This window comes from Euprymna scolopes, chromosome 13, assembly GCF_053919585.1.
Source record: "Euprymna scolopes isolate OS-2025 chromosome 13, ASM5391958v1, whole genome shotgun sequence".
Classification (NCBI taxonomy): Eukaryota; Metazoa; Mollusca; class Cephalopoda; order Sepiida; family Sepiolidae; genus Euprymna; species Euprymna scolopes.
In genome coordinates this window covers 146,156,276-146,181,904 of record NC_136494.1, presented here as the reverse complement: position 1 = coordinate 146,181,904, position 25,629 = coordinate 146,156,276, and the positions used below count along the sequence as shown (strand labels likewise).

General features: G+C 35.9%; 1 protein-coding gene across 2 annotated transcripts in view; it reads right to left on the bottom strand.

The window, feature by feature from the left end:
- Positions 1 to 8,381, bottom strand: part of LOC145292224 (uncharacterized) — a 62,023-nt gene extending 53,642 nt beyond the window's left edge. For both annotated transcript variants that reach the window (XM_080138544.1, XM_080138545.1), the window contains exon 1: positions 7,815 to 8,381. In XM_080138544.1, coding sequence (XP_079994670.1) covers positions 7,815 to 8,313 — 499 coding nt within the window. In that variant the 5' untranslated portion in view covers positions 8,314 to 8,381. The remainder of the gene's footprint in view (positions 1 to 7,814) is intronic.
- Positions 8,382 to 25,629: the final 17,248 nt, after the last annotated feature.

Genomic DNA, 25,629 nt, shown 5'->3' with positions numbered 1-25,629 from the left:
GACACTTGATTACAACAAAAATTTAAATTGTCTCAGTCAAGAAGAATTCAGTAACCGATGACATAAAAGATAAAATGTATTATCAGAAGCCGATGCCCTATTTACTTAGTTGGACACAAGGGAAAAGTTAGACACAAGGTTGGTTTTTAATGTAGGGAAAATCCAGCTCCCCAAAAAAGAGGCACTCTAGATTGGAATAAAAATTAAATATTGCCTCAGTTTAAAAAGAATTCTCCTTCATCGACAAAGGACAAAATAGACTAAGTGTAGCATCAGAACAGATACTACACTTTGCTCCTAACCAAAAAGTTGGTTAGATGGGAAAACCAGCATAATATTGGAAGAAATGAAAGAGAAAAAGTTTTCATTTTTACTTTCATTTTCTATCAAGCTAACAATCGAAATGGAGTTGGTTGCAGAAGCTGCATATTCCTAGGCATTATCACCTCCTTATGAATTAATCGCTTTAAAAATCGTTAAAAAACATTTTATATAAAACTAAAACTACTTGATCAATTTACGTGGCTTTTGGAATATAATTTTCCATTCTATGATGTGCATGTAAATAAGTTTGTTTTTTTTTAAATTTTTCTGTATTTTTGTTATTGTTGTTTTTAATTATGCTGAATTATAAATGGTACAATTAGTTTGGCATATTCTTTCAAACTAAAAACAAATGACAAAGTTCTCTAATTCTCTCTCCTCTGATCTTGAGCACGTGGTACAATAGGGGAAGAGGTTGCTGGTCACTTTTAATGCATCCAAAACCAAGCTTCTATCTTTACATCATCAACGCTCTGATCCCCATCTGGCATCAATTGAAATGGATGGCTCTCGTCTTGGGGAGGCTCCATGTTTTGACAAGCTTCTGGGTTTGACCCTAACTCCTGATCTGAAATGGAATACGTACATCAAATCTGTTGCCAGTGACGCTGGGAAAATAGTGGGATCCTTCTACCGCTCCAGAAGATATCCCATTACTGATGCAATTCTCTATCTGCATAAAAGCCAAGTACGTCCAAGGATGGAGTACTGCTGCCACATCTTGGCAGGAGCTGCTAAAAACAGCCTATCCTGCTTTGACAGAGTACAAAATAGACTTCGTGGTGTAGTGGGGGATGCCCTTTTCTCTTCCTTGCAACCTCTCTCCCACAGAAAAGACGTTGCGAGCCTGTCTTTGTTTTATCGTTATTTCCATGGCAGGTGCTCGTCTGAGCTCCAATCCCTCGTCCCCCCTCGCCAATCTTTCACGAGAAACACCCGTCTGGCTGAAACTACTGTCAATAATTTTCCCCACTCTTTATCTGTGCCTAAATCCAAACGTAGATTCCATGAGCAAAGCTTTTTTCTTAGAACTGCATGCCAGTGGAACTCTCTGCCGCTTGCCTGTTTCCCACCTCACTACAACTTGGACGTCTTCAAGTCAAAGAAACAAACTCCTGAAAAACCGCCCCCTTAAGTAAGACACTCTATCAAAAACCCCAATACTAATGATTACAATACTATCTCATTGATTACTGTACACGCAATAACCCTTATCCCTGAGTGGCCTTCAGGCCTTGATAAGTGGTGACCCCCATGTAAAAAAAAAAAAACTTGTTTTAATTGAATCTTAATTTATAATTTCACGAAATCATCAAAAGTAACTTACCATTAATCATTTATTATATTAACAAAAAAGCTTACATATTTAATGATAATGGCATTAACAAATAAAATTATTCGAAATTTTGAAAGAAAATGAAAACATTACTATTTATGTTTTTTTAAATCGACATTTTTATTGATAAATATAAGTGAACTACGGTTTTTGACATTTACAATCTTTTTTCTCTTTTAGTAATTTTAAATTCAAAAATGTTTTATAGGAAATTTCATTATTTCGTCGATTAGCTACATTGACCGCCTACTCTTTCTCGTTGACCACTTTTGAGGGAGCTAGATTTTTTGCCCACATTAAAAATCAACATTGCGTAAAATATTATCTTCGCAGGAAGGAAAGTAAATGGAAACACTGTAAGAAAATAATATCTTCTTAATTCATGATTTTTAATAGAAAAAATTATTTCAAAATTAAAAAAGAAGCACTTTTTTTAGAGTAAAAAAATGGATGACGTCACTGTAGAACTGATATCTGATTAGTTGAATTTGTGCTAAGATGGGCGTGTCCGTTCGGAAGCTAATTTAATTTAGCACAAGAATGACCCCTCTTCCTGCTCCTCCTCATCGTGACTTTTGTACATAGGCTTATCACAAGGTTTTTGCGGGTGTGTGTGTGTGTGTGTGTATATATATATATATATATATATATATATATATATATATATATATATATATATATATATATATATATATATATATATATATATATATATATATATGGGACGGGGCGCAGAATCAAGGCTTGTGATACCTCGGAACAGTTTGTGCATGATAAAGTTCGTATGTACCCAGGAGCAGGAAATGAAGTTCGGGTACTTAATGTAAAAAAATAACAAGAAAGAAAACTGGAGCCAATAAGTGAAAGTAGTCATGACTCCGTTGAAGGTCACGCTCGCTACACTGAATTTAAATTAATGATTTTTTTTTTTTTAATTTTAGTATGCACTCAGTTCATTTTGTCAGCCTCCTTTCCCAATCCCAATAATTGAAGACAATTTCAATTACCACTTGCTCATTTTACACATTACATATCTGTCGGTCTATTTTTATTACATTTTGTAAAAAAAAAAGTTCGTAAAATGAACAGAAAAAGTTTAACTTTCGTTTCTTTTAGCCGCCATTTTTTTTCCAGAAAAGACAACGGACAGGGGCGGGGATGGATAACTAATAAGACGGCAGTTTGTTTTAGTAGTTTTGCTGATTAAATCGTAATTAGATTAAGATAATAGAATTATACTTATTACATTGTCAATCGAGAAAAGGCAAAACGGGTTTCACTTATAAAGTCAAGTCAATATTTGTTTGTTTTTTTAATTGACTATTATATAAGAAGTCAAATATTAACGGACCAGATGCTTCTTTGCTTGAGATGAAATTTATCAAAAACTTTACATTTACTTTCAGTCTGCAGCCATTTAAAATCGGTGCTACTGCTACGATATTTTAAAACTTTTAAGTAAAAATGGGGGCTACGATATTTTAAAAACTTTTAAGCAAAAAGTTTGTGCATTTTGTAATGAAAATAAAGATAACTTTTATTTATACAACAACAACAACGCGCGTAAGAATTTAACTACAATGAATAGATTGCCAGTCTTTGCAGGTGCTTGTAAATTTATGTGGGCGTGCTGCTTAATAAACTTTCAATTCTTGTGCCATATACAAGAGTTAAAGAAATCATCTGTCACGTTTATAACCCTGCCATCTTTTAAAGACAACTTAGTAAAAATTACTACTTTTTTTTTTTTTTTTTTTTTTTTTTTTTTGCAATTATATGGTATGTTAACTCTTGGTTTACTTTTTTATTTAGCATTTTTTAAAATTCGATAAAAAATATTTTTAAAACGTGGGGCTATCAAAAAAAAAACATGTCCTATTTTCTATTTATGAATCTAAACTATAATGACAATAATAAACACACATATATATATATATATATATATATATATATATATATATATATATATATATATATATACAAGTTATTTCTATAAAACTAGCATTGAACTTTACACATTATTATTTTATTTATTTTATTTTTTTTTGTCAGAAAAAAAAGGTGTAATATTTGCTATACTAAGATCCTCAACCGGGCAATGCTGGGTATGTACTGCTCTCAGCTGGTTAAGAAATAAGTTTTGCACAAGAAGGCATATTTGATTTCATTACCAACTAAAAAGGGGGAAAATTGTTTGTTTGTTTTTTTAAATGAAAAGATAAGTTGGGACTATTAAAAAAAATCTATCTTAGAGAAAAAGAATAATCCAAAATAATTAAATGTTTAAGTTATTTGAAAATAAATAATACAATGCGCGTTTTATTTCGTTGAAGGTTTGCCTCGACGAAGATAGCGAAACTGAAAATAAGTTCAACTCGAAAAAAAGAAGAAGGAAAGCCTAGAAATGTCGGAGGTAAATAACATCTAGGTCAACACAACAACAACTCACAGAAAAAAAATAAATCTTTTACAGATAATAACTTGAACAGAAAAAAAGTAGCAAAACTTTTCTTAAGGTGGAGAAGCTTTAAAACACTTTCAGCTCATTTTACTTTTAGGAAGTTTTTTTTTGTTTTTTAATAAGTTACAGTTTGGTTATTTTTTATTTTTATTTTTTTAAAAGAACTGAAGTCTTGCAAACTTCAGTTCTTTCAAAAACTTCATTTCGATATCAACAGCTTCTTTCCTAGGACAAACATGAATAAGATTTCAAAGTTCCTACCCCACGGGACAGAGTTAAAACCAAGGGTCGTTTAAGTTATTGAAATATCAAATAATGTTAAAAGTATGGAGGATGTATAAACGAATTATTAAAACTTAAGCTACCTTTTATATTAAATAAAATTATGTTACCAATTTTCGTGTGCCTTTTTTATTTATTATTAATCAAATATTTATTGCAATCCAAAATGCAATAGCGTTAAGTACTAAACCCATTGTATAGTTTTATAGTATAGTCATTTCTGTACTTTCACCTAACAATTTAATACAAAAGAGATTTCGTAAAACTTGATTTTAACTTGGAGATATAGCACGATAAGTGCATAAGCACCCAAAATATTTTTATTGCAAAATTTAATCCACCAGAATGCACTTTCGTTTCTTCGTAAACAAGTCAGTCATTTTAATAGTTGAAATTTAAAAAATGAAAATAAAAATCGAATTTGGAAGCATTTAAACTTGATGAGAATATCAAAAAATAAAAATCTACATGTATTGAACATCTTGGAAGAAGCGCCTTCCTTACACCCAATCTTAATAACAGTTTTACTTATAGATTTATATCAATTTGGTTCCAATTCAGAATTTAATTTTAAAAAATAAAAACGGTACCACAGTTAAATTTAACTTCTGATTTATTAAACCAAAAAATAAAAAGAATCTGTATAGTTAGAAAAATAAAAAAATAAAAAAACCACTCCCAGGCAATAACATCATATAAGCATATTATATACATATAAGCATATTATATATGTATAAGCATATTATATATATATAAGCATATTATATACATATAAGCATATTATATATATATAAGCATATTATATATATATAAGCATATTATATATATATAAGCATATTATATATATATAAGCATATTATATATATAAGCATATTATATATATAAGCATATTATATATATAAGCATATTATATATATAAGCATATTATATACATATATATAAGCATATTATATACATATAAGTATATTATATATATATAAGCATATTATATATAAGCATATTATATATATAAGCATATAAGCATATTATATACATATATAAGCATATACATATATAAGCATATTATATACATATATAAGCATATTATATACATATAAGCATATTAAGCATATTATATACATATAAGCATATTACTATTTATTTTGTGAGGTGTGTAAACTCGAGGATATCATTCACGATTTGCGTACAATGTAATTATGAACATTATTTAACAATATATTCACGAAAATATTTAGATGAATAAAAGTGAAATCGTTTTTATTTTTCTCAAGATAAAATCAAATTTCGTCGTAAGATTCCAATGGAGATTAAATATGCAAATTCTATACAAAAAATAAAAATAAGGTTTCTTTCTTCCTGACACTTCTGCCGAAATAACCAAATTATTGCAGAAATTTAAATCCTCTTCGCATAAGAAAACTTTTTATAATGTGACCATTTTTTTTAATTTACTTTCATTATATTTGTTGAAATTTAATATCAAATTACAAATGAACTTTGTCTTTGCAATTGTTCATTTTTCTTTTCGCGTGACGTAAAATGTTTTATTTATTTATTTTTTCAAAGAATATTATTTTAACAAACGAACGAAATTATGGTTGATATTAACAGATTAGCACTTTAAACAATTTACAAAATGGTCAAAAGAGTAGATAAAATAAAGTTAAAATAGTTTGTTTTGTTTTTGTTTTCTTTTCTTTTTTCTGTGAGTAGTTTAGTTCGAAACATACCAAAATCTCAACCCACTTTAGTTTGTTTAAAAATAAACTTTGACAAAACACATCAGAAACAGAAAATTCAACAAGTCATTAACATAAAAAAGTAAACATTAAATTAAAAACTTAAATAATTTCCACTGCAAAAAAAAAATGAACTTTAAACGACATTTAAAAAATGGCAAAAACGAAAAGTACTTTGTTTATTTTACGTATTTTTTAATTTAATTCTTTGTTCACAAAGTTAAAAATCCAAATGTTTAAATTTATTTTAAAATATTAAGATTATAAAAGATTTGTTTTAATAATAATTAAAATAATATGGAATAAAGTAATAAAGAAATAAAAAAAAAAAAAACATGATAAAAATTCCTTAGGATGACAAATGCTTATTGCTTCTCTAAACTTTTTTCTACTTTGTGGCAGTTTTTAACTAAAAATACTTAACAATATTGCTTGTAATATTTAACTAACTTTTACGATTTACAAAGATTTGAAGACATAAAACTAATCAATTATAAATATTCTAGTGGATTAATTTTGTATGCATTGGAAACGATGGCGAAAATTGGTTTATTTTTACATACAAAAAAAACGGAAAATGAAAAAAAGAGGTCATCGTCGTCATTTTAATGGATGAAAAGAGAAAGGCTGAAACTAGTTTCATTTTCACTAGTTGCAAAACAAATATCAAAAAATAAACTTTTAAAGATGCCGAAACGAAAACGGAATCACAGAGCATATTTAATGCATTGTTTTTTGTTTTGTTTTTTTAAGTTACATGTTTTTTTTTATTAAAACTAAAAATTAAAAAGTTCATTTAAGTTTAAATTTTTTAAAAATAGTTAAAAGTTTTTTGGGGTTTTTTGCGTATTTAATAATCAAACAAAACAGTAAAATGTCATTAAAAGAAATATTTTTCTAAATTGGATTTCAATAATTATTATTATTATTATTATTATTAATTATTAATCATTATTATTAAAGGATGTTTATATAAATAACTTGTGTTATACGGAAATCGATTTTTATGGTAATTTCAAAATTTAAAGATTATTAAAGAAATTTTTTATTATTTTATATTTTATTTTTTATCGTTTACTCTAATTAAAACAAAAAAAGTTTTAGTAGAAAAATAATGACCTTTAAGTTTTTATTGTTTTAGTAAGGAAACTAAAGATCTTTCAGAAAGTAAAATAAATATTTTTTTTCATTTTCGCTTTTACTTTTAATTTTTTAAAGTCGTCTATTTTAGTTTTTCGATCGAAAAATATACTTTTTAGCTCTGAATAAAAAACTTTTTACACTTTTTAAAAGTTGTATTTTTCTCAAATAAAATAAATAAAGTTAAAAACAAAACCAAAAACTTCTTGATTATTAATATATTTTTAATTTGTTTTCCACACATCATTAAAATATTATTACGAAGACATTTTGTAGTTTATAAAGCAACAAGTTGTGTTCAATTTAATATTAAACGTTTGCAGTCGATCGTGATTTTTGAATTTAAAGTTTAATTTACTTTTAATAATAATAATAATAATAATAATAATAATAATAATAATAATAACTTAAAAATAGACGAAAAAAATAAAAAAACTTTTAAAAGTTTTGAAAAAGTTTAAAATTTCCAAAACTTGAATTCGAAAGATGAGATCGACAAGAAAATCAACAAGAAAACGCAAATATTACTTACCATTATTATGAATATTATTCTTAGAAACGGCATTTTTGTGTGGTTCGTTATGATTGAGAAAACATTCTTTTTCATGTGTGGTAGAAGGATCACCGCGTGGAGCGTCCGATTTAGAGTTCGGTTCATTCGGTTTTTTACATTTGCGATTCTTTTTGGTTGCATTTTGGGAATTTAACCTTTTCTTTTCAGAATCTAAAATGTTAGCACGATTCATTCTTGTTACATTTGTGTTTGCTCCATTTTTTGGTACATTTGAAGAACTCAAAGTCGGAGAAGAAGAAGGAGGAGAAGACGAAGAAGGCAGCTCGCTCGGATCGGTGTTATTATTATTGTCGATATTAATACAAGTATTGTCTGTTTTACTTTTCTTTGCCATTAATTCGATATTTTGACTTTCAGAGTTAGTTTTACTTGTTGCTGTGTTGTTTTTGTTGAATGTTTTCGTAGTGTTAAAGTCAGTATTGTTAGACAAAGGCTTTCGACGTGTACTGAGAGACATTTTAAGTAATTTGCTTTCACTTTTCGTTCAAATATTCATATATATATATATATATATATATATATATATATATATATATATATATATATATATATATATATAACTTTTCCTTTACCTTTTGCTTTTCCTTATTAATGGACTAAACTTTTTATAAAGTTTGTTTTTTCTTGCCTGTGCTGTTAAGTTGTCCATTAAACGTAAAATAAAATTTTTGTAGTCAGGAAGTTAATATTTTAACTGCTAATTGAGAAATCCGTATCTGCTTTTGTTTCTGTGACGAAGAAAAAAAAAATGCGTGTGAAGCGAGCAAAAACTTCCGTTCGAAGTTTGTTAGACGCCAGCGAGGGGGAAGGGAAGAGCGAGGGGTCGGGAAGCGTTCACAAGTAAAGGAAATACAAGGAAGACAACTTTTCACATTCAAAAGAATGTGAAAAGTTGTCAAGTCAAACATTTTTCTCCCCGATATGTCAATTTCAAGTCTAATTTACGATAACTAAAGAAATAAGCTTTAAAAATATCTATATTTCCCTAACAATAAATATTCGGGTAGTTGATAAATCAGTTTAAAATGACTTTGAAAGAGAAACTTTTTTTTAATTATGAAATCGACATTTAATTTCAGTTTCGTTTTCGTAACCCAGCGAGATTGAAAATAGAAATGTGTATAATTTCAGCGTCCCAAATTCTTTTTTCAAAAGACAATCTTTACCATAATTTAATGTGTAGTGTTTCATTTAAGAAATAGTCACAAAATAAAAATTATATTATTGTACATTAACACCCTCAGCTGTGCCCCCCCCCAAATTAATACACATTTTAACAGTGAACAGAGTAAAAAAACTTGGCACATATATATATATATATATATATATATATATATATATATATATATATATATATATATATATATATATATATATATATATATATATATATATATATAATATAAAATACGCACCAAGTGAACGGAACGGAACTCACATACCTGACACACACACACACACACACACATATAATATTTTAAATTTACATCTGGAGATCAGTTTTATATATATATTTAATGTAAATAAAAAAGGAGGGGGGGTAATTCCTATTAATCCCTATTTACTTACTACTGATACAATTCTCTATCTATATAAAAGCCAAGTACGTCCAAGGATGGAATACTGTTGCCATATCTGGGCAGGAGCTGCCAAAAACAGCCTATCATGCCTTGACAGAGTACAAAATAGACTTCGTGGTTTAGTGGGGGATGCCCTTTTCTCTACCCTGCAACCCCTCTCCCACAGAAGAGACGTTGCGAGCCTATCCTTGTTTTATCGTTATTTTCATGGCAGGTGCTCGTCAGTGGGGGATGCCCTTTTCTCTACCCTGCAACCCTTCTCCCACAGAAGAGACGTTGCGAGCCTATCCTTGTTTTATCGTTATTTTCATGGCAGGTGCTCGTCTGAACTCCAATCCCTGGTCCCCCCTCGCCAATCTTCCACGAAAAACACCCGTCTAGCTGAATCCACTGTGAAAAATTTCCCCCACTCTATATCTGTGCCTAAATCAAAACGCGGATTCCATGAACAAAGCTTCTTTCTTAGAACTGCACGCCTGTGGAACTCTGTTCCGTCTACCTGCTTCCCTCCGGACTACAACTTGGATGTCTTCAAGTCTAATGTTAACAAATTCCTAATGAACCGCCCCCTTAAGTAAACACTTCATCAAATCTCCACACTAACGTAATGTATTTGCAATAACCCTTATCCCTGAGTGGCTTCCGGGCCTTGATAAGTGGTGATCACTGTGTAAAAAAAAAAAAAAAAAAAAAAAACTTGTCCCCATGAGAGAGAGTTCAGTACAAGGTCGGGTTTTAATGTGGAGAGAAATTCCAGCTGGACTAGGACAAAAATAAAAATTTCCTCGGTCTAGAAGGATTTATCTTCCACTGACCGAGTACAGAACAGTGTAGTATTAGAACAAATACTACACTTTGATCATAGCGATAAAAAAATTCCTATTTGTCACTTAATTATTTTTACTCATATTCACCCTAAAACAAGGTACATTACAACTATGACATAAGGAGCTATGAATTAGGCATCATGCCTACACAGACACTGTAGCAAGATATTTGTTCACATTACATTTACATTTCTGCATGTTAGTACAGGCAAAGAAATACTTAGTATGAAAAGAATTACAAAGTCTAGCAGTCTAATGGAAGAAACTATCAAAGTAGAAGAATCTCATGCAGTGTATTGGGAGACGTCTACAGTGAAGGTGTGGGATTTTGCTGCTTGTTGGGTTAGTCGGGTATATTTACATCATGGGAGCCCCAGTGGAGTGCTACAAGTTTTTCAAAGCACATTCCATTTAAGTACTTATAAATCAAGTCACATAAATCACAGGGATGCAACATTGGGCTGATGTGACAGATGTTGTAGCTTGGTTGACTGATCATCATGTCGCATCTTCCACTTGGTGCAGATTGTGAATCCACATGACTTATTTTTCACCATTTCTTCCAATCCAGGGCAAGTTGGTTGATGGACGCCCAACTGTTGAGAGATGTCCAATCAAAAACATTTTCTCTCCACTTTCTCCTTGGCTGTCCTTTGCCTCTTTTGTCTTCTAACATATGCTCAAAGCATAACTTTGACAGGCCAATGGTTGATCATTTGACATGGCCAAAAAGTTTCAGGGTTTTACTTTTGATTTTATCAAATAGAGGTGGTAGAGAATTAGTTTGACGGAGGGTGGATATTTTGCTTTTTCGATCAGGCCATCATGAACACCTACACACATGAGAGAATAGCACGCACAAAGAGACACACGTACACAAACAATGTAGACACAGTAATTTGTATGGGATTTCAAATGGAACTTTATTTAATCCACGTGACTGAGTAGAAGTATTATATAATTTTGTGTATTTTATTTTCAGTATTGTCTATACTGAGGATTGAACCTTCAACCTTCAGAAAACTGTCACTTAGAATTGATTATACTTAGCACTTATATCCGTTAAACCATGGTCCTTGCAAGGAGTTAGGCATAAACATTCCAGAGTTCTATAAAATACGGATGATGATGGAGAGATGACTGTTTCAAAGAATTTTGAACTGACTTTGATTATTCTTTTCCCATGAAATATCAGAAATGTATGTTTAAAAAAATAAAGTAGTTTATAAAGCAAATAAAACGTTTTCATTATCTGGAAATAGTATCCCTTCCATTCTCCTCGCCTCCAAATCCTTCTTAAATAGATCATGTCTCAAAATCTCAATAAATAAATAAAAAAATAAAAAATTGGCGTGCTTCTCCTGCTTTAAATTCACCCTCTTCTATCGATTATGTTCATTGTTTTTCATTATTTTTTGTTTTGTTTTTTTTCTTTGGAAGAGACATGTCTACTTATTCTAAGTGAATACTTAAATTTATTCTGTCACGTGAGGATGCAGAAATACCTGGCACGAGATTAACCATGATAACCAAACCACAACCTTATAGATGAAGATTTGGCTAATAGTCTACTTGCTTGAGTTTACTGGCATCAAACAAGCACCCACTTTGCCGAACCCAGGATATCAAAAATCCAAACATGTCACTACAAAAAGAAGCAACAAGTTCAAACCAGACGCCAACCTAATAAAATAACATATTCACCTCCTCCCCTGAGGCTTGAATTCACAAATAGCCGTGGGTTTAGTAACAACCAATGACATAAAATCCTTTCTTCTAGTAAACTTCATGGATATCCTAACACTAAGTGAAACTAACCTACATCCCTCAATCTACTCTAATCGTTTTGACATGACTCTATTGTAAGGACTTTTACAAACATGCACAGACTTTACGTATTCATAGCACTCTCCATGTGACTAGAGAATATTATCTAGAATCAGATGATCAAACTTATATGCGATTTAGAATAACTGTACAACACAGCGTTAGTTACTGATGAAATTCTGTTTGAGATGGATAAATTTGCAGCTTACATCACGCTCTATTCTCAACATATGGATGAAATGGATATGTGCTTATCCAACAATGGTTGAATTCTTAGAAAATAACCTCCAGTCTGTCTGTAGTTGAATAGAGGTATAAATGGATGGTAACATTTAATGCTGCAGACAAAGTTCCCTTGCATTAAAAATGATATGAAAATAATTGTTCAAACTCCTCAGCTTAATATTCACAGGTAACATGAATTAGAATAAATGCATAAAAGATACTGCCAAGATACTGTATTAATTAAAATCTAATATTTATGTGTATTTTACGATTGGACAACGCCAGATGGCATGCTAGTATATCTATAAAAATGAGAATGTGTGTGTGTGTGTGTGTGTGTGTGTGTGTGTGTGTGTGTGTGTGTGTGTGTGTGTGTGTGAGGACAATTCTCAATCTATATATTCTATGAATTTTTGATCTGAAGACTTGAAATTTGGTATATAGGGTATTCAGACATGTGGAAAACTTTTCATCCGTTTTCATCAAGAAAAAAACGGGCTGCAAATTGAAAAATTAGTATATGGGAGTTATCAGATTTTCTGTGTGCTAACTGTTTCAGGAATGTCCATGCGTGAATCGTTCACATTACAGATTACTTATGTTAAGAATAACTAGTTTGAAAGCATCTTTTAAAGATCATGTCACGCTGGATTAATGGTTATCGTACTTGACTCACTGTCTTTAGGTTTGGATTTGGATCTCAGCTGGAGTATTTTTTCTTTGTTTTGCTTACAAGAAATGAAAGAGTTAGAAAAAAAACCTAATACTCGCGTGCACATGTCTCAGTTTCTGTATTAATTAAACTATAATATTTTACGACCGGACAACGCCGGGAGGTCGGCTAGTTTGAAATAAAAATGAAAGTCCAAACATACAATAAAAATTTAAAAAATGTTAGGAGTGATGAGCAAAAATACACACTCAACTGGAATGCGATTGTAGAACTAAAATGACCAAAGAAGCTTTAATTTAAACATCCCTCTCCCTCTTTCATGCCTGTTCCCTTGGCCAAAGAAAACAAAAGGGCCGTCTAGACCAACTGCCAGATCAAACTAAAGGGAGCGGGGGGGGGGGAGGATGGCACATAAGGAGACATCAGAAGAAGACAAAAAGTACAAACTTTCCACAATCTCTTGACTGAGAGGTTAAAGATCAAGGCCAATAGCCATTAGTTGTATAATGAATGAATGTGTGAATGTAGGATTGAGATGAAATTCTTAGAGATAAACTAAAATGACTAAAAATGCACTGAAATGACTTATAAATAAATAAAAAGTAAATGACTTAGAATGACTTTAATGAATTTAAGGATGAATTGAATAACCTTAAGAATGACTTGAATGTTTAAAAAATAACTGGAATCCTTCAAAAACAACTTGAATGATCTGGAGAATGACTTGAATGGCTTTGAGACTGACTGGTTGTAAAGTGGGTGATCATTTTACATTAAATTAATACAGAAAAGTGATCCCCCACTTTATATCACAAAGTTACAAACATAAGTACAGCATGTAGTAAGAAAGATACTACACTTTGATCTTGGCCAAAAGACCAAGAAAAGGGTATTTATTTGCTCCCCCACCGAGCAAATTAGGCACAAGGCCGATTTTTAATGTGAGGAGTGAAGGGGAAATGGGGACCAACTCCACGGGGAGTAGGGGAGCTGAATAGTGACAATTGGTATAAAGGGTTGCCCCTACATTGACCACGGTCTTATATGTGGGGTTGCCCCCACATATGGTCTTTGCTTGCAGTATCTGCCGGAACAGATACTACAGATACTACACTTTGAGATATTAAAACTTTTATTCAGGAAAAAAAATGAACATGAACAAAAAACTTAGACACAAGGCCAACTCAAAATGGGGGTGAAAATGGGGGTCGTTGGTCATCTTTATCACTCTAGAACTAAACAAAAGTTTCTCTTAGCTAGAATCTTCTTTCAACATAATACCGCATTCGCCCTTTCGTATTTGGGGACGTCCTACTTAGCACCCAATTTTAAAAACATTTTTTATTAGTGTGTAAAAACAAAAAAGATAACAATAAAGGTAATACAATAATTCATTTGTGTCGAGGGCGGGGGGGGGGGGGAAATTCCAGTAGTGATTAGTAGAGCCCTCCCAACCCCGTCTAGCGGGGGGGGGCACGGTCTCTAAGTGGGGATGCTCCCTAGATGAGACGAAATGGAGAAAAGAAAATTTGGTGGGGTGGGGATGGAGGGGGGTGTTAATGATTGATTTCTTTCTCTCCAAGATGGGTGAAATTTAGAGAGAGGGGTGAAAAGAAAAAATTCCAATTAGGTGGAGGTGGGGATCTTGGAGGCTTCCTAATCGGGAGGGGGGCGGTGGAGCACTCACTCAGCTAGCTAAGAGGCTAAGAATAAAATTACACTGCAGCGTTCTACACCTAGGCGGGGAACACATATTCAAATTTGGCTCCTTTTTGTACACACAGACTTGCTACATGTATCCATCTTCTGTCAAATGCTGCGCATCTGATCTTCACCTGTAGTTGGTATTTAAAGAAAGCGATCAGATCCTGATCAGAAAAAGACAATACCCCCCCCCCCGGCCACCTTGCAGACGCGATATCCAATTCACCATTCTCGCCACGGCCAGGATCGTAATGTAGACCATTTTTCTTTCCCTGTCCCGACATTGGATACTGTAATCGGGCGAGGATGCTCGGGATCGATGTGAGCCATCACCTCGCTGACATATGACCAGTACTGGCGGAGTTTGCGGCAATCGAAGAAAGCGTGATCAGTCTTCTCTACGGCTGTTGTTCCACAACGGGAACAAGCAGGCGACTCCAAAAAACCAGAACTGCATTGTATGTTGTTAAGTGGAAGTGCATTTCAGGCCAATCGCCAGGTCAGAGAGAACTCCGAATTATTCAGGTGACTCGAACCTGGTGCCCAACTCCACGCAGTGCAGATCTTACTCTGCTGCCAACCCAAACGCGCACATAGCAGGTCGGCGGCGGCCCCCTCACTAGATCCCTGTGGAGTTCCCTACGGGTAGCAGTCACAAGGTCACTGGACCTTGGTAGTCGTTTTAGCGTGGCTCGGCACTCTTTAAGGAAGGCTGAATCTCCCCGTGGCCTGCGACGACTCTTGATAGAGGGGTCAAGAATGAGGTCGGGAAAGGTTGCTCCTCTTGAAGGTAGTGGCTCAGGAAGGCCAGCCTCTCGGCGTCTCGATGACACTTCAAGTCCGGCATTCCCAAACCTCCCTCACATGGACGTTGAATGCAGACCTGCTCACCCAGTGTCTTCCTCTGTCCCAAAGGAGCGAGGACAAGAGTTCGACAAGAGTTTTTAGGTGCTGTGCAGGCAGGGGAAGTACAGCCAGTCTGTAAAGGATGAGAGGGAAACATATATGGCGCACGCCTCGGCTCTACCCTTTAAGGAAAGTTTCCTAGGAAGCCATGAGTTGATCGCAGCCTCCACCTTTGACCGTACCTCCGACCAATTCTTATCAAGCTGGAGACCCGGTCCGAACCACACACCAAGGATCCGAACCAGGCCATCCATCCAGCTGAAGGGCACCGGGAGGTTTAGCATTGCCACTCCAGCCGCCCAACCACAGTCCAACCAACTTACTGCGGTTTATCTTGGCCCCCGTGATTCTTTAGTACTGTGCGAGTGCCTCCGACATGATCTCAATGTCTCTGAAGCTCGACATGAAGACCGTGACATCATCAGCGAATGCGGATACCTTAGCAGCTGAGCCACCAGGCAGAGCTTCCACGCAGGGCCAAATTTGCGTCCCCATGTCTCAGCTTGTGGAGCAGAGGCTCCAAGGCCAGGACATAAAGCAGGGGCGACAGCGGTCAACCCTAACGAACCCTGACTTGCACGACAGCCGTGGGCTGTTGATACATCATGGAGATCCACTTGCAAAAGTCCGGTTTAAAACTGGCGGCCTCTAAGACAGATGCCAGGAAACGATGGTCAACTCTATCGAACGCTTTGGACTGATCTCAATTGATCAGCGCGGCTTCTGTGTCATCATCTATTCCCCCCTCTAGGATCATGCAGATCAGGTGCAAGTTGTTCTGAATCGATTTCCCCTTCACAGCGTAGTTCTGTTCCGGTTCAACCAACTCGCCGATAACAACCTGCAGCTGATTCGACAGGACCTTACCAAAATCTTCAACTCTGTGTTAAGCAGAGTTATGGGCCTGTAGTCGTCTAAATCTTCCCCTCCATGCCCATCACCTTTCTTCAGCAATGTTATCACTCCCTTGGTGACTTGCCCTGGGATAGATCCCTGAGCAAACTAATGATTGAACACATCCATCAGAAGAGGCAGAAACATGGGCGACAACCTCAAATACAGTTTGTATGGCAGACCATCGAGTCCCGGCGATCTGTCACAGCTGACCTGCTTCAGCGCAGTAAAGACCTCCCACTCCGTCACCCTCGCAACTAACTGCTCTAGACGCCTCGAGGCGGGGAGAGTCGGCCAAATAGTTGCTAAACTCAAGGACTGGAAGATCGGGCTGCTGCATAAAACGCTACTCAAAATGTTATTGAAACCCCTCGCAGATCTCCCAAGTCGATTCCAGGGTGCGTCCATCCGGATGTCTGACTTTCACAATGTATTTGTCCGAGCCATGCCTAGAAACCTCACGGCACACATCTGCATCAGAATTGACTGCTTTGTTACCTATCTTTTTAAGCCTAGCTCTAACTACTTGGCTTTCGTAACGCTCATTAGTCTCGCGTAGAAGGTCCTGCTTAGCTAGTTCCTGACTAACCTTATCACCCTCCCCCGTAGCCCGGGATAGTTTCTGCTTTATCTGCTTCTTCATCTTGGCCTTATCTAGTGCGAGGTGCTGGGCATAATTGACGGAGAAGCTTCTGATCTTGGCTTTGAGACTTAATCACCACTTACTCCCGGTAACCGCCCCCACTAGTGCCTTTTTAATTAGTTCTCTTAACTGATCTTGGAAGTCTTGTATCTCCAGAAGGGAGGTGTTTAAATTCCAGTAGCTCGCTAACTTAGCCCTATTTCCTAGCTTCAGCCGGGCCATAACTAGTTTATGGTCCGTCTGGCCTAACCAAGTGAACGTGGCACAGGATAGGAAGTCTACTTCACCTCTCCTAACTAACATCCTGTCCAAATAGGTGTTTGGATAGGAGGGAATGCTATTGGTCCACGTCCACATCTCTCGCCCTGGATGCTCGACCCAAAACCTGTTGACCAGACCGCATCTAGCCATCAGATCAGCCAGGCTGGACTCGCGTCTCTCCGACCTTCTAGCTTCGCCTTCTACCTTATCTATCTTGGAGTAAGATGGCGTTCCTAACCCCCATTAGCACTAACCACTACCGACAATCTACAAACGCGTCAAGCTGACCGAAGAATGAGACCCTCTGACGAGCGGTGCTGGGTGCATGAACCGCGACTACCCAAAACACAGAATCTTTTACGGCAACATCGGCCACAACAAGCCTGCCCTCCGCACCCCTATGAACAACATCGACTATCACGGACAAGGTGCATTTAACCAGCAAGGAGACTCTCTTCCCCCGCGGGCTGCCATATGCTAAGAAAACCTCAAAATCTCGCGCCAGCACCTGAGAGTCCACAGAAAAAACAAAATGCATCTCCTGAATTGCAGCCACATTCACTCCAAGGGACAAGAGGTCGTGCCGGAGGTGAGGCGCCCGGCCCGATGATCTCAAGCCCCTCGCATTCAAACTAGCCAAATTCAAAGCCATGATACCTACCTTCAGATGTGCTACACTCAGTTCCGAAATCGGTCGGGGAAAGGATGCTGACACTGTATGCAAGCTCAAGGTGGTCAGGTTTTTCATATCCTGATCTTCTCTCACAATGCCGCCAACGTCCAAAGGGAAAGTCAATTTTAGGGCCCTATAGAGTGACGGATGAACCAACACTGAGACCCTTCCCTTATATTGTTTTGAGAGTTTCTCAAGAGAAGGGTCATTTTTCCTAATCAGTTTAATTCCCGGAACAGCCCCTTCAGTGGCCTTCAGCATTGTCCACAAGTTTGTCTTGCAGGCCTCTGGAAGCCTGACAAAAGTTGTTAGCAGTGGGGCGTCCAGGAAATTAGAAGGGACATTAATGTCTTTTCACTCTATCTGTTGGCAATCCAGAAGAGGTTTTAAATTTTTTCTCTGTCGGTGGTGTAAATCCATTGCCACAGACAGGGGGTCTATAAAACACAGTTTTTCCCTCATTTCAAGAGGACAAGTTTCTGATGCAGTAAGTCCATGAGCGGGAGAAGCTGAAGGGTCTCTCCCCCTCCCGGGTTCACTCTTTTCTTTTTGGGGTGGTGGCTCAGTCTGCATTTGTGTGGGGACAGGTGTATGTGTGGTGTCTGGTGTTGATGTTGGTGTTTGTGTTGTGTCTGGTGTTGGTGCAGTGTCTGGTGTTGGTGCAGTGTCTGGTGCGGTGTCTGGTGTTGGTATGGTATCTGGTGTTGGTACAGTGTGTGGGTTGGAGGTGGAAGTGGGTTGTGGTGTATGCTCACAGGGAGTGAAGGCCACCTTTTCTTCCCTTTTTTCTTCTTTTCTTTTTCTTTTTCTGAATTTCGAATGAATCGGAGAGTGGTGAGGTTGGGTTCTTCTCCCTCTCACTAGCTGATTCATCCTCAGAGGAGGAGTTTTTTCTTCGCTTGGTCCTCGTCTCGATTGGTGTGGAGACCGTTGCTTGTTACTGTTCCTCTGGTTGCTGCTCCTGTTGCTGATGTTGCTGCTGTTTTTGTTGCTGCTGTTTTTTTGCTGCGACAGTTGTTGTTGCAACTGCTTTTGCGGCTTTGGCTGCTGTAGCTGTTGTTGTTGCTGCGGCTGCTGTTGCTGCTCCTGCTGACGCTGATGCTGCTGCTTATGTTGTTGCTGCTGCTGTTGTCATTGCGGCTGCGACTGTTGTCGCTACTGTTGCTGTTGAGCAGGGGATTGAGTTGATGTGGAGATAGATGTGTTTTTCCGTTTACGCCCTGCCACCGTACTCCATTGATCCTTGGGCTTTGCCAACTCAAGGGCTGATGTTGGTGATTCCCTAGTTTCAGTGGCTGTTTCCACCCCCGCTGCTGGAACTGTGTTTACTTGTGGCACTGGTTGGCTTGGAACTGCTTTTTGGGGGCAGTTCTTTGCCATGTGGCCCTGCTTCAGACAAAACCAGCAGTGAGGGCACCGACCTTCAACCACCACTGTCATGTTGGCTTTCTTGAAAGATATTGTTGCTGGTATGCCTAGGAAGTCTTCTTTTTTTACCCCAAAAGGCCAGGAAAAGCTTAAAAAGTTAGCATCTATTAACAACAGACCTTTGATCTTAACCAAAAAGGCCAAGCACAAAAGTGTTACGGACAGACCGACGGACGGACCGACGGAATGACTTATAGAGTCGCTTGCACACAATTAAAAATAAAAATAAAATTCCCAAAACATACAGCCTTTCTATCTTCAATGTTGTGCTTAGCAGAGTATGACGTAGTACAATATTGGCATAAAACAAGATAGCGTAATAAAAATGGTGCTGTATTATAGTAAAACAAGTTCTTTTTATTCCGTTTTCAGTAAATACAGTTTTAATGTTTATTAAAATTTTTAAATAGGCAATGACTTTTTGAAGACGCTGTATATCCACACACATTGGGTTCATTAAATATGCTGCTAAACTGGATTTGAAATCTAGTGGGCAAGAAACTTTTCTCCTCCTTTTTTCTCCTCCTTACTTCCTCTTTCTCACAGAAGGGACGTTGGGACTATGAATTTATCATACTTTCAATGACAGGTGTTCCACTGAGCTACAATCTATGCCACCCCCCCCCCACGTAAAACATTCGCAACAAACACTCGTCTAGCTACAACAACTGCTAACAATTTCCCTGTACCTTCTATCTGTACTTAAAACTAAATGAAAGTTCTATGAAGAAAGATTCTGTCTTATAATTGCATGTTTATGGAACACCATACTGCAGGGCAGCTTCCCAGCTAACTATAATATGACCGTTTTCAAGTCTAATGTAAACAAGTTCTTGTTGAGCCGCCATCTTAAATGATTAAACCCTCCCAAAGTTTCACCATTACCGATCATCAGTGTTGTCTCACCAGCTACACCAATTAACCATTATCCTCGAGTGGCTTTTAGGCCTTGATACGCTCTAGTAGAAAAAATATATATGGTTTACTAATGCTTAATGAGGGGATCAGTGTTAATTTAGAGAAAAGAATGAAATACAACTCGCCAATATATAACTTTAACAAATACACACTGAATTGTGCAAAGACTGTATTTGAGCCTATAACAATGCAGTTTATAGAAACAGTCTATGTAGTAAAATGACAATATTGAAAGAATTCCAATAATTTTTCATTATACATGCTTATTTTCGAACATAGTGTGTTGCACAAGATGGTAGCTGTGTAAATTTAGCAAAAATTTTGAGAATATATCTCTTCGTCAGGGGTGGAAAAGAAGCATAAACAGTTCTACATTTGTTTGTCTTGGCACTAGAAGTTGGATGTCAAGGGTCCGTCCTACAGTCAAATGGGAATTAGCTAACAAATGTACAAGCCGATTTAACTGCAGGACTGACACAAAAAAAATGTAACCACGTCCGGAAGATGTTTGCACTTCCTCTCTTCTCTTGATGAAGAGCTATATCCTCGAAATTTGGAGGGAAATTCACACATCTACCATTTTGTGCAACACACTATGTTCAAAAATAAATATGTGTAATTGAAAATTATTGAAAATTCCTTCAATATTGTCATCGTTATTTATTATAATACCTAGACCGTTTCGATAAAATGCATTGTCATAGCCCTAAAACACAGCCCTCTTATGCTTCGCACAATGTTTCAAGCAAAACTACAAAATCTTCCACACATTGAATTAGTTTTCCTTTAATATTAAATGAATATTTATTGAAATTAGAAATAAGAGATAAGTCAAACGAATTTATTTTAGTTCCATTTAGCAAATGTCAACAAGTTTTATATTTCTCTCATGCACCTTATTAATACATGCGCTCTTCAGTCACATAATTTTGTTAGCCTGGAACAATGATATCACGGTGAATGAACATACACTACACTGACCTTCAGAGGAGGAGATAATTCCTGGGAGGATGATATTATGACAACAGAACAAATAGTACACTACTCATCCCCCAAACGAAGAAGATAATCATGTGCGGATAGTATCTTTCCTGGCTGCTGGAAAACTGCTTCTGTGGTACCAGTTTTTAAGAATTCTGGCAAAAGAACTGACCCATTAAATTATCACCCCATTAGCCTCCTCCCGCTAGTCTCCAAAATATATGAGTCCATAATTAATCAAGCTCTAGTTCATTACCTTACAGCTGCTAAACTTCTGACCGACCATCAATAGGAAAGCCTGTTCCACAGCAGATATCCTAACTCTAATCTCTGAACATATATACCATTCACTGAACAAAGCAGGGGAGGATAGAGCGGTAGCGATTGATATATCTAAGGCTTTTTAACAAGGTATGGCACGATGGTCTTCTAAGGAAAATCAAATCATATGGTATCACTGGAAGAATATAAATGTAATTAAATCCTTCTTAAGTTGGAGAAAAATCCAAGTTGTCCTCGACGGTCGTACATCTAAACAATATGATATAAATGCGAGAGTACCTTAGGGGTCTATCCTTGGACATTTACTATTTCTGATATTCATAAATGACCTCCCTGATAAAATTGACTCTGAGATGGGTATATTTGCTGATGACACCACGCTGTATAACAGCACGAAGGGAAAACAAATGAATATATATCTAAGGAAATGACAGAAACACTAGAGGAAAACCTCCAATTTGTATTGGAATGGCGACAAAAATGGATGATCACATTCAATACTGCCAAGACTAAACTTGTTTCCTCCAATAATTACTTCTCCACCACCAATAACAATGGGCAAAAACACATTATCTGAAAGTACTTCCTTTAAACTCCTCAGCTTAACGTTCACAGCGAACATGAGTTGGAGCAGATACATTGAGAGCATTGCCAAGACTGCTGCGAAGAAGGTAGGTTCTCTCTTCCATGCTAGAAAGCTACTTACGTCTAAAATTATCCTGTACCTCTATAAGGCTACCATTCGCCCATGTATGGAGTAGTTATCACATTTGGACTGGTGCATCTGCTACTAGTGTTTCACTCCTGGACAGGGTTCAAAAGAGAGTCGCCAACCTAAGAGGTCTTTATTATCATCTAAGCTTCAGCTTCTGTCCCATCGATGAAATGTTGCATCCCTTTGCCTGTTCTACAAGTATTTTAATGGTGAATGCTCTGATGAACTACAAACACTCAAAGTAAATACCCCGACAAACCCATAAGCAGCCAAATCCCACCCCTACACAGTAGAGATCCCTAGGTATAAGAAAGCCTTCTACTCCAATAGTTTCTTCCTCAGAACTGGTAGACTTTGGAACTCCCTTCCACGATTCTGCTTTCCCAACTGTACTGACACGCAGAAGTTCAAGTGTAATGCAAAACAGACATCTTGCTGCTTATCTCCCTTCATAATATCCTAGCAATTTATGTCCCCGATAGTAGCCCCCTACGTCAAACTGGCACTGTGCCTTGTTTGGAGTGAAAATGGAATAATTTTTTTTTTTTTTAAATCATATCCCAAATTAGAGCCTGTGTAAACGTATATAAATTGGAACCGGATATAAGAGACCTGACATAAAAGACACTCATATATCAAAATTTTCTCTGGTCTCAAATTAGAGCCTGCTTAAATGTATAAAAATTAGAACCGAATATGAAAGATCTTGACATGAGAAAACCCCGGATATCAGAGATATTTTCTATAGTCCCAAATTAGAGCCTGTGTAAACGTATATAAATTAAAACCGGATATAAGAGACCTTGACATAAGAGATACCCGGATATCATAATGTTTTCTCTGCTATCAAATTAGGGCTTTTGCTAATGTATATAAATTAGAACTGGATATAAGAGATACTGACATAGCAGAAACTCATATATCAGAGAATTTTCTCTGGTCCTAAATTAGAACCTGTGTAAACGTATAAAAATACGAACCAGATATAAGAAAACCTGACATAAGGAACCCCTGATATCAGAGAAATTTTCTCTTGTCCCAAATTAGAGCCTATGTTAATGCATATATAAAGTAGAACCGGATATAAAAAACCTGACAAAAGAGAAACTCGAATATCAGAAATATTTTCTCCGGTCTAAAATTAGAGCCTGTGTAAACATATAAAAATTAGAACCGGATATAAGAGACACTGACATGAGAGAAAACTGGATATCGGAGAGTTTTATCTGGTCTTAAATTAGAGCCTATGTAAACGTAATAAAAATTAGAACTTTATATAAAAGACCCTGACATAAGAAAAACTCGGACATTAGAGAGACTTTCTCTTGTCCCAAATTAAAGGCTGTGTAAACGTATAAAAAATTAGAACCGGATATAAAAGACCCTGACATAAGAGAAACCCTGATATCAGAGAGATTTTCTCCGGTTCCAAATAAGAGCCTGTTTTAATATATAAATTAAAAACCGGATATAAGAGACCTTGACATTAGAGAAACTCTGATATCATAGAGTTTTCTTGGATCCCAAATTAGAGCCTATGTAAACGTATTAGATTTAGAACCAGATATAAGAGACCCTGACATAAGAAAAACTCGGATATCAGAGAGATTTCTCTGGTCCCCAATTAGAGCCTTCGTTAATGTATATAGATTAGAACCAGATATAAGAGAGCCTGACATAAGAGAAACTGTGATATCAGAGAGTTTTCTCTGGTAACAAATTATAACCTAAACGTGTAAAAATTAGAATTGGATGTAGGAGACCCTGAATAAGAGAAACCCGGATATTAGAGAGATTTCCCCTTGTCCTAAATTAGAGCCTGTGTTAACGTATATGAATCGGAACAGGATATAAGAGATCCTGATATAAGAGAAACTCGGAATTCAGAGAGATTTTCTCTGGTCCCAAACTTTGAGCCTGTGTCTAAACCTGATATAAAAGTCCCTGACATAAGAGAAATCGTGATATCAGTTTTCTCTGGTCCCAAATTAGGGCCTATGTAAATGTATAAAAATTAGAATTGATTTAGGGGACCTTGACATGAGTGGAACCCGGATATTAGAGAGATTTTCTATGTCCCAAATTAGAGCCTGTGTTAACGTATATTAATCAGAACCGGATATAAGAGACTCTGACATAAGAGAAACTCGGATATCAGAGATATTTTCTCCGATCCCAAACTAGAGCCTGTGTAAATGTATAAAACTTAGAACCGGATATAAGAGACACTGACTTGAGATAAAACTGGATATCAGAGAGTTTTCTCTGGTCTTAAATTAGAGCCTATGTAACCGTAATAAAAATTAGAACCTTATATAAAACACCCTGACATAAGATAAACTCGGATATTAGAGAGAATTGCTCTTGTCCTAAATTAGAGGTTGTGTAATCGTATAAAAATTAGAACGGGATAAAAAGACCCTGACTTAAGAGAAACACGGATATCAAAGAGATTTTCTCTGGTATCAAATAAGAGTCTGTATTAATATTCTAAATAAAAACCGGATATAAAAGTCTCTGACATAAGAGAAAACCGGATATGAGAGAGATTTTCTCTGGTATAAAATTAGAGCCTTTGCTAATGTATATAAATTAGAACCGAATATAAGAGACCCTGACATAAGAGAAACCCTGATATCAGAGCGATTTTCTTCCTGTCCCAAATTAGAGCCTGTGTTAACGTATATAAGTTAAAACCTGATATAAGAGATCTGACATAAGAGAAAACCGGATATTAGAGAAATTTTTCTTGTTCCAAATTAGAGCCTGTGTTAATGTATATAATAAAAACCGGATATAAGAGACCTTACATAAGAGAAACCCTTGTTGTATATTGGTTTATATTGGAGGAGATGATATATTAAAACGTGTCATGTGTTATCTAGTGGACGTAAGATATTGTTCTTTTAACAAACAGATAATAAACGTATAAATCGTATGTATGTTGTTTAGCCAGGAGGACATGATATTGACATGTAAACTGAGTCATGTTGTATCAGACTTATCACACGGGATATTTTTACAGTTCATATGTAAGAAGAATAATGTATGCTTCATACCTTTTTTCTTGAGAGTTCTCTTGTATCTTCCCGCTGCTCCGTGACAACCATGAAGCAATCAGCACCATATAATTGAGACATCTGTTCTTATTTGTGAAACCATTAAAACAACTCTTTATATTTTTGTAATATAAATTTATTACAGTTGTCGCAATTGGTTTTCACAGGATCTGCAGT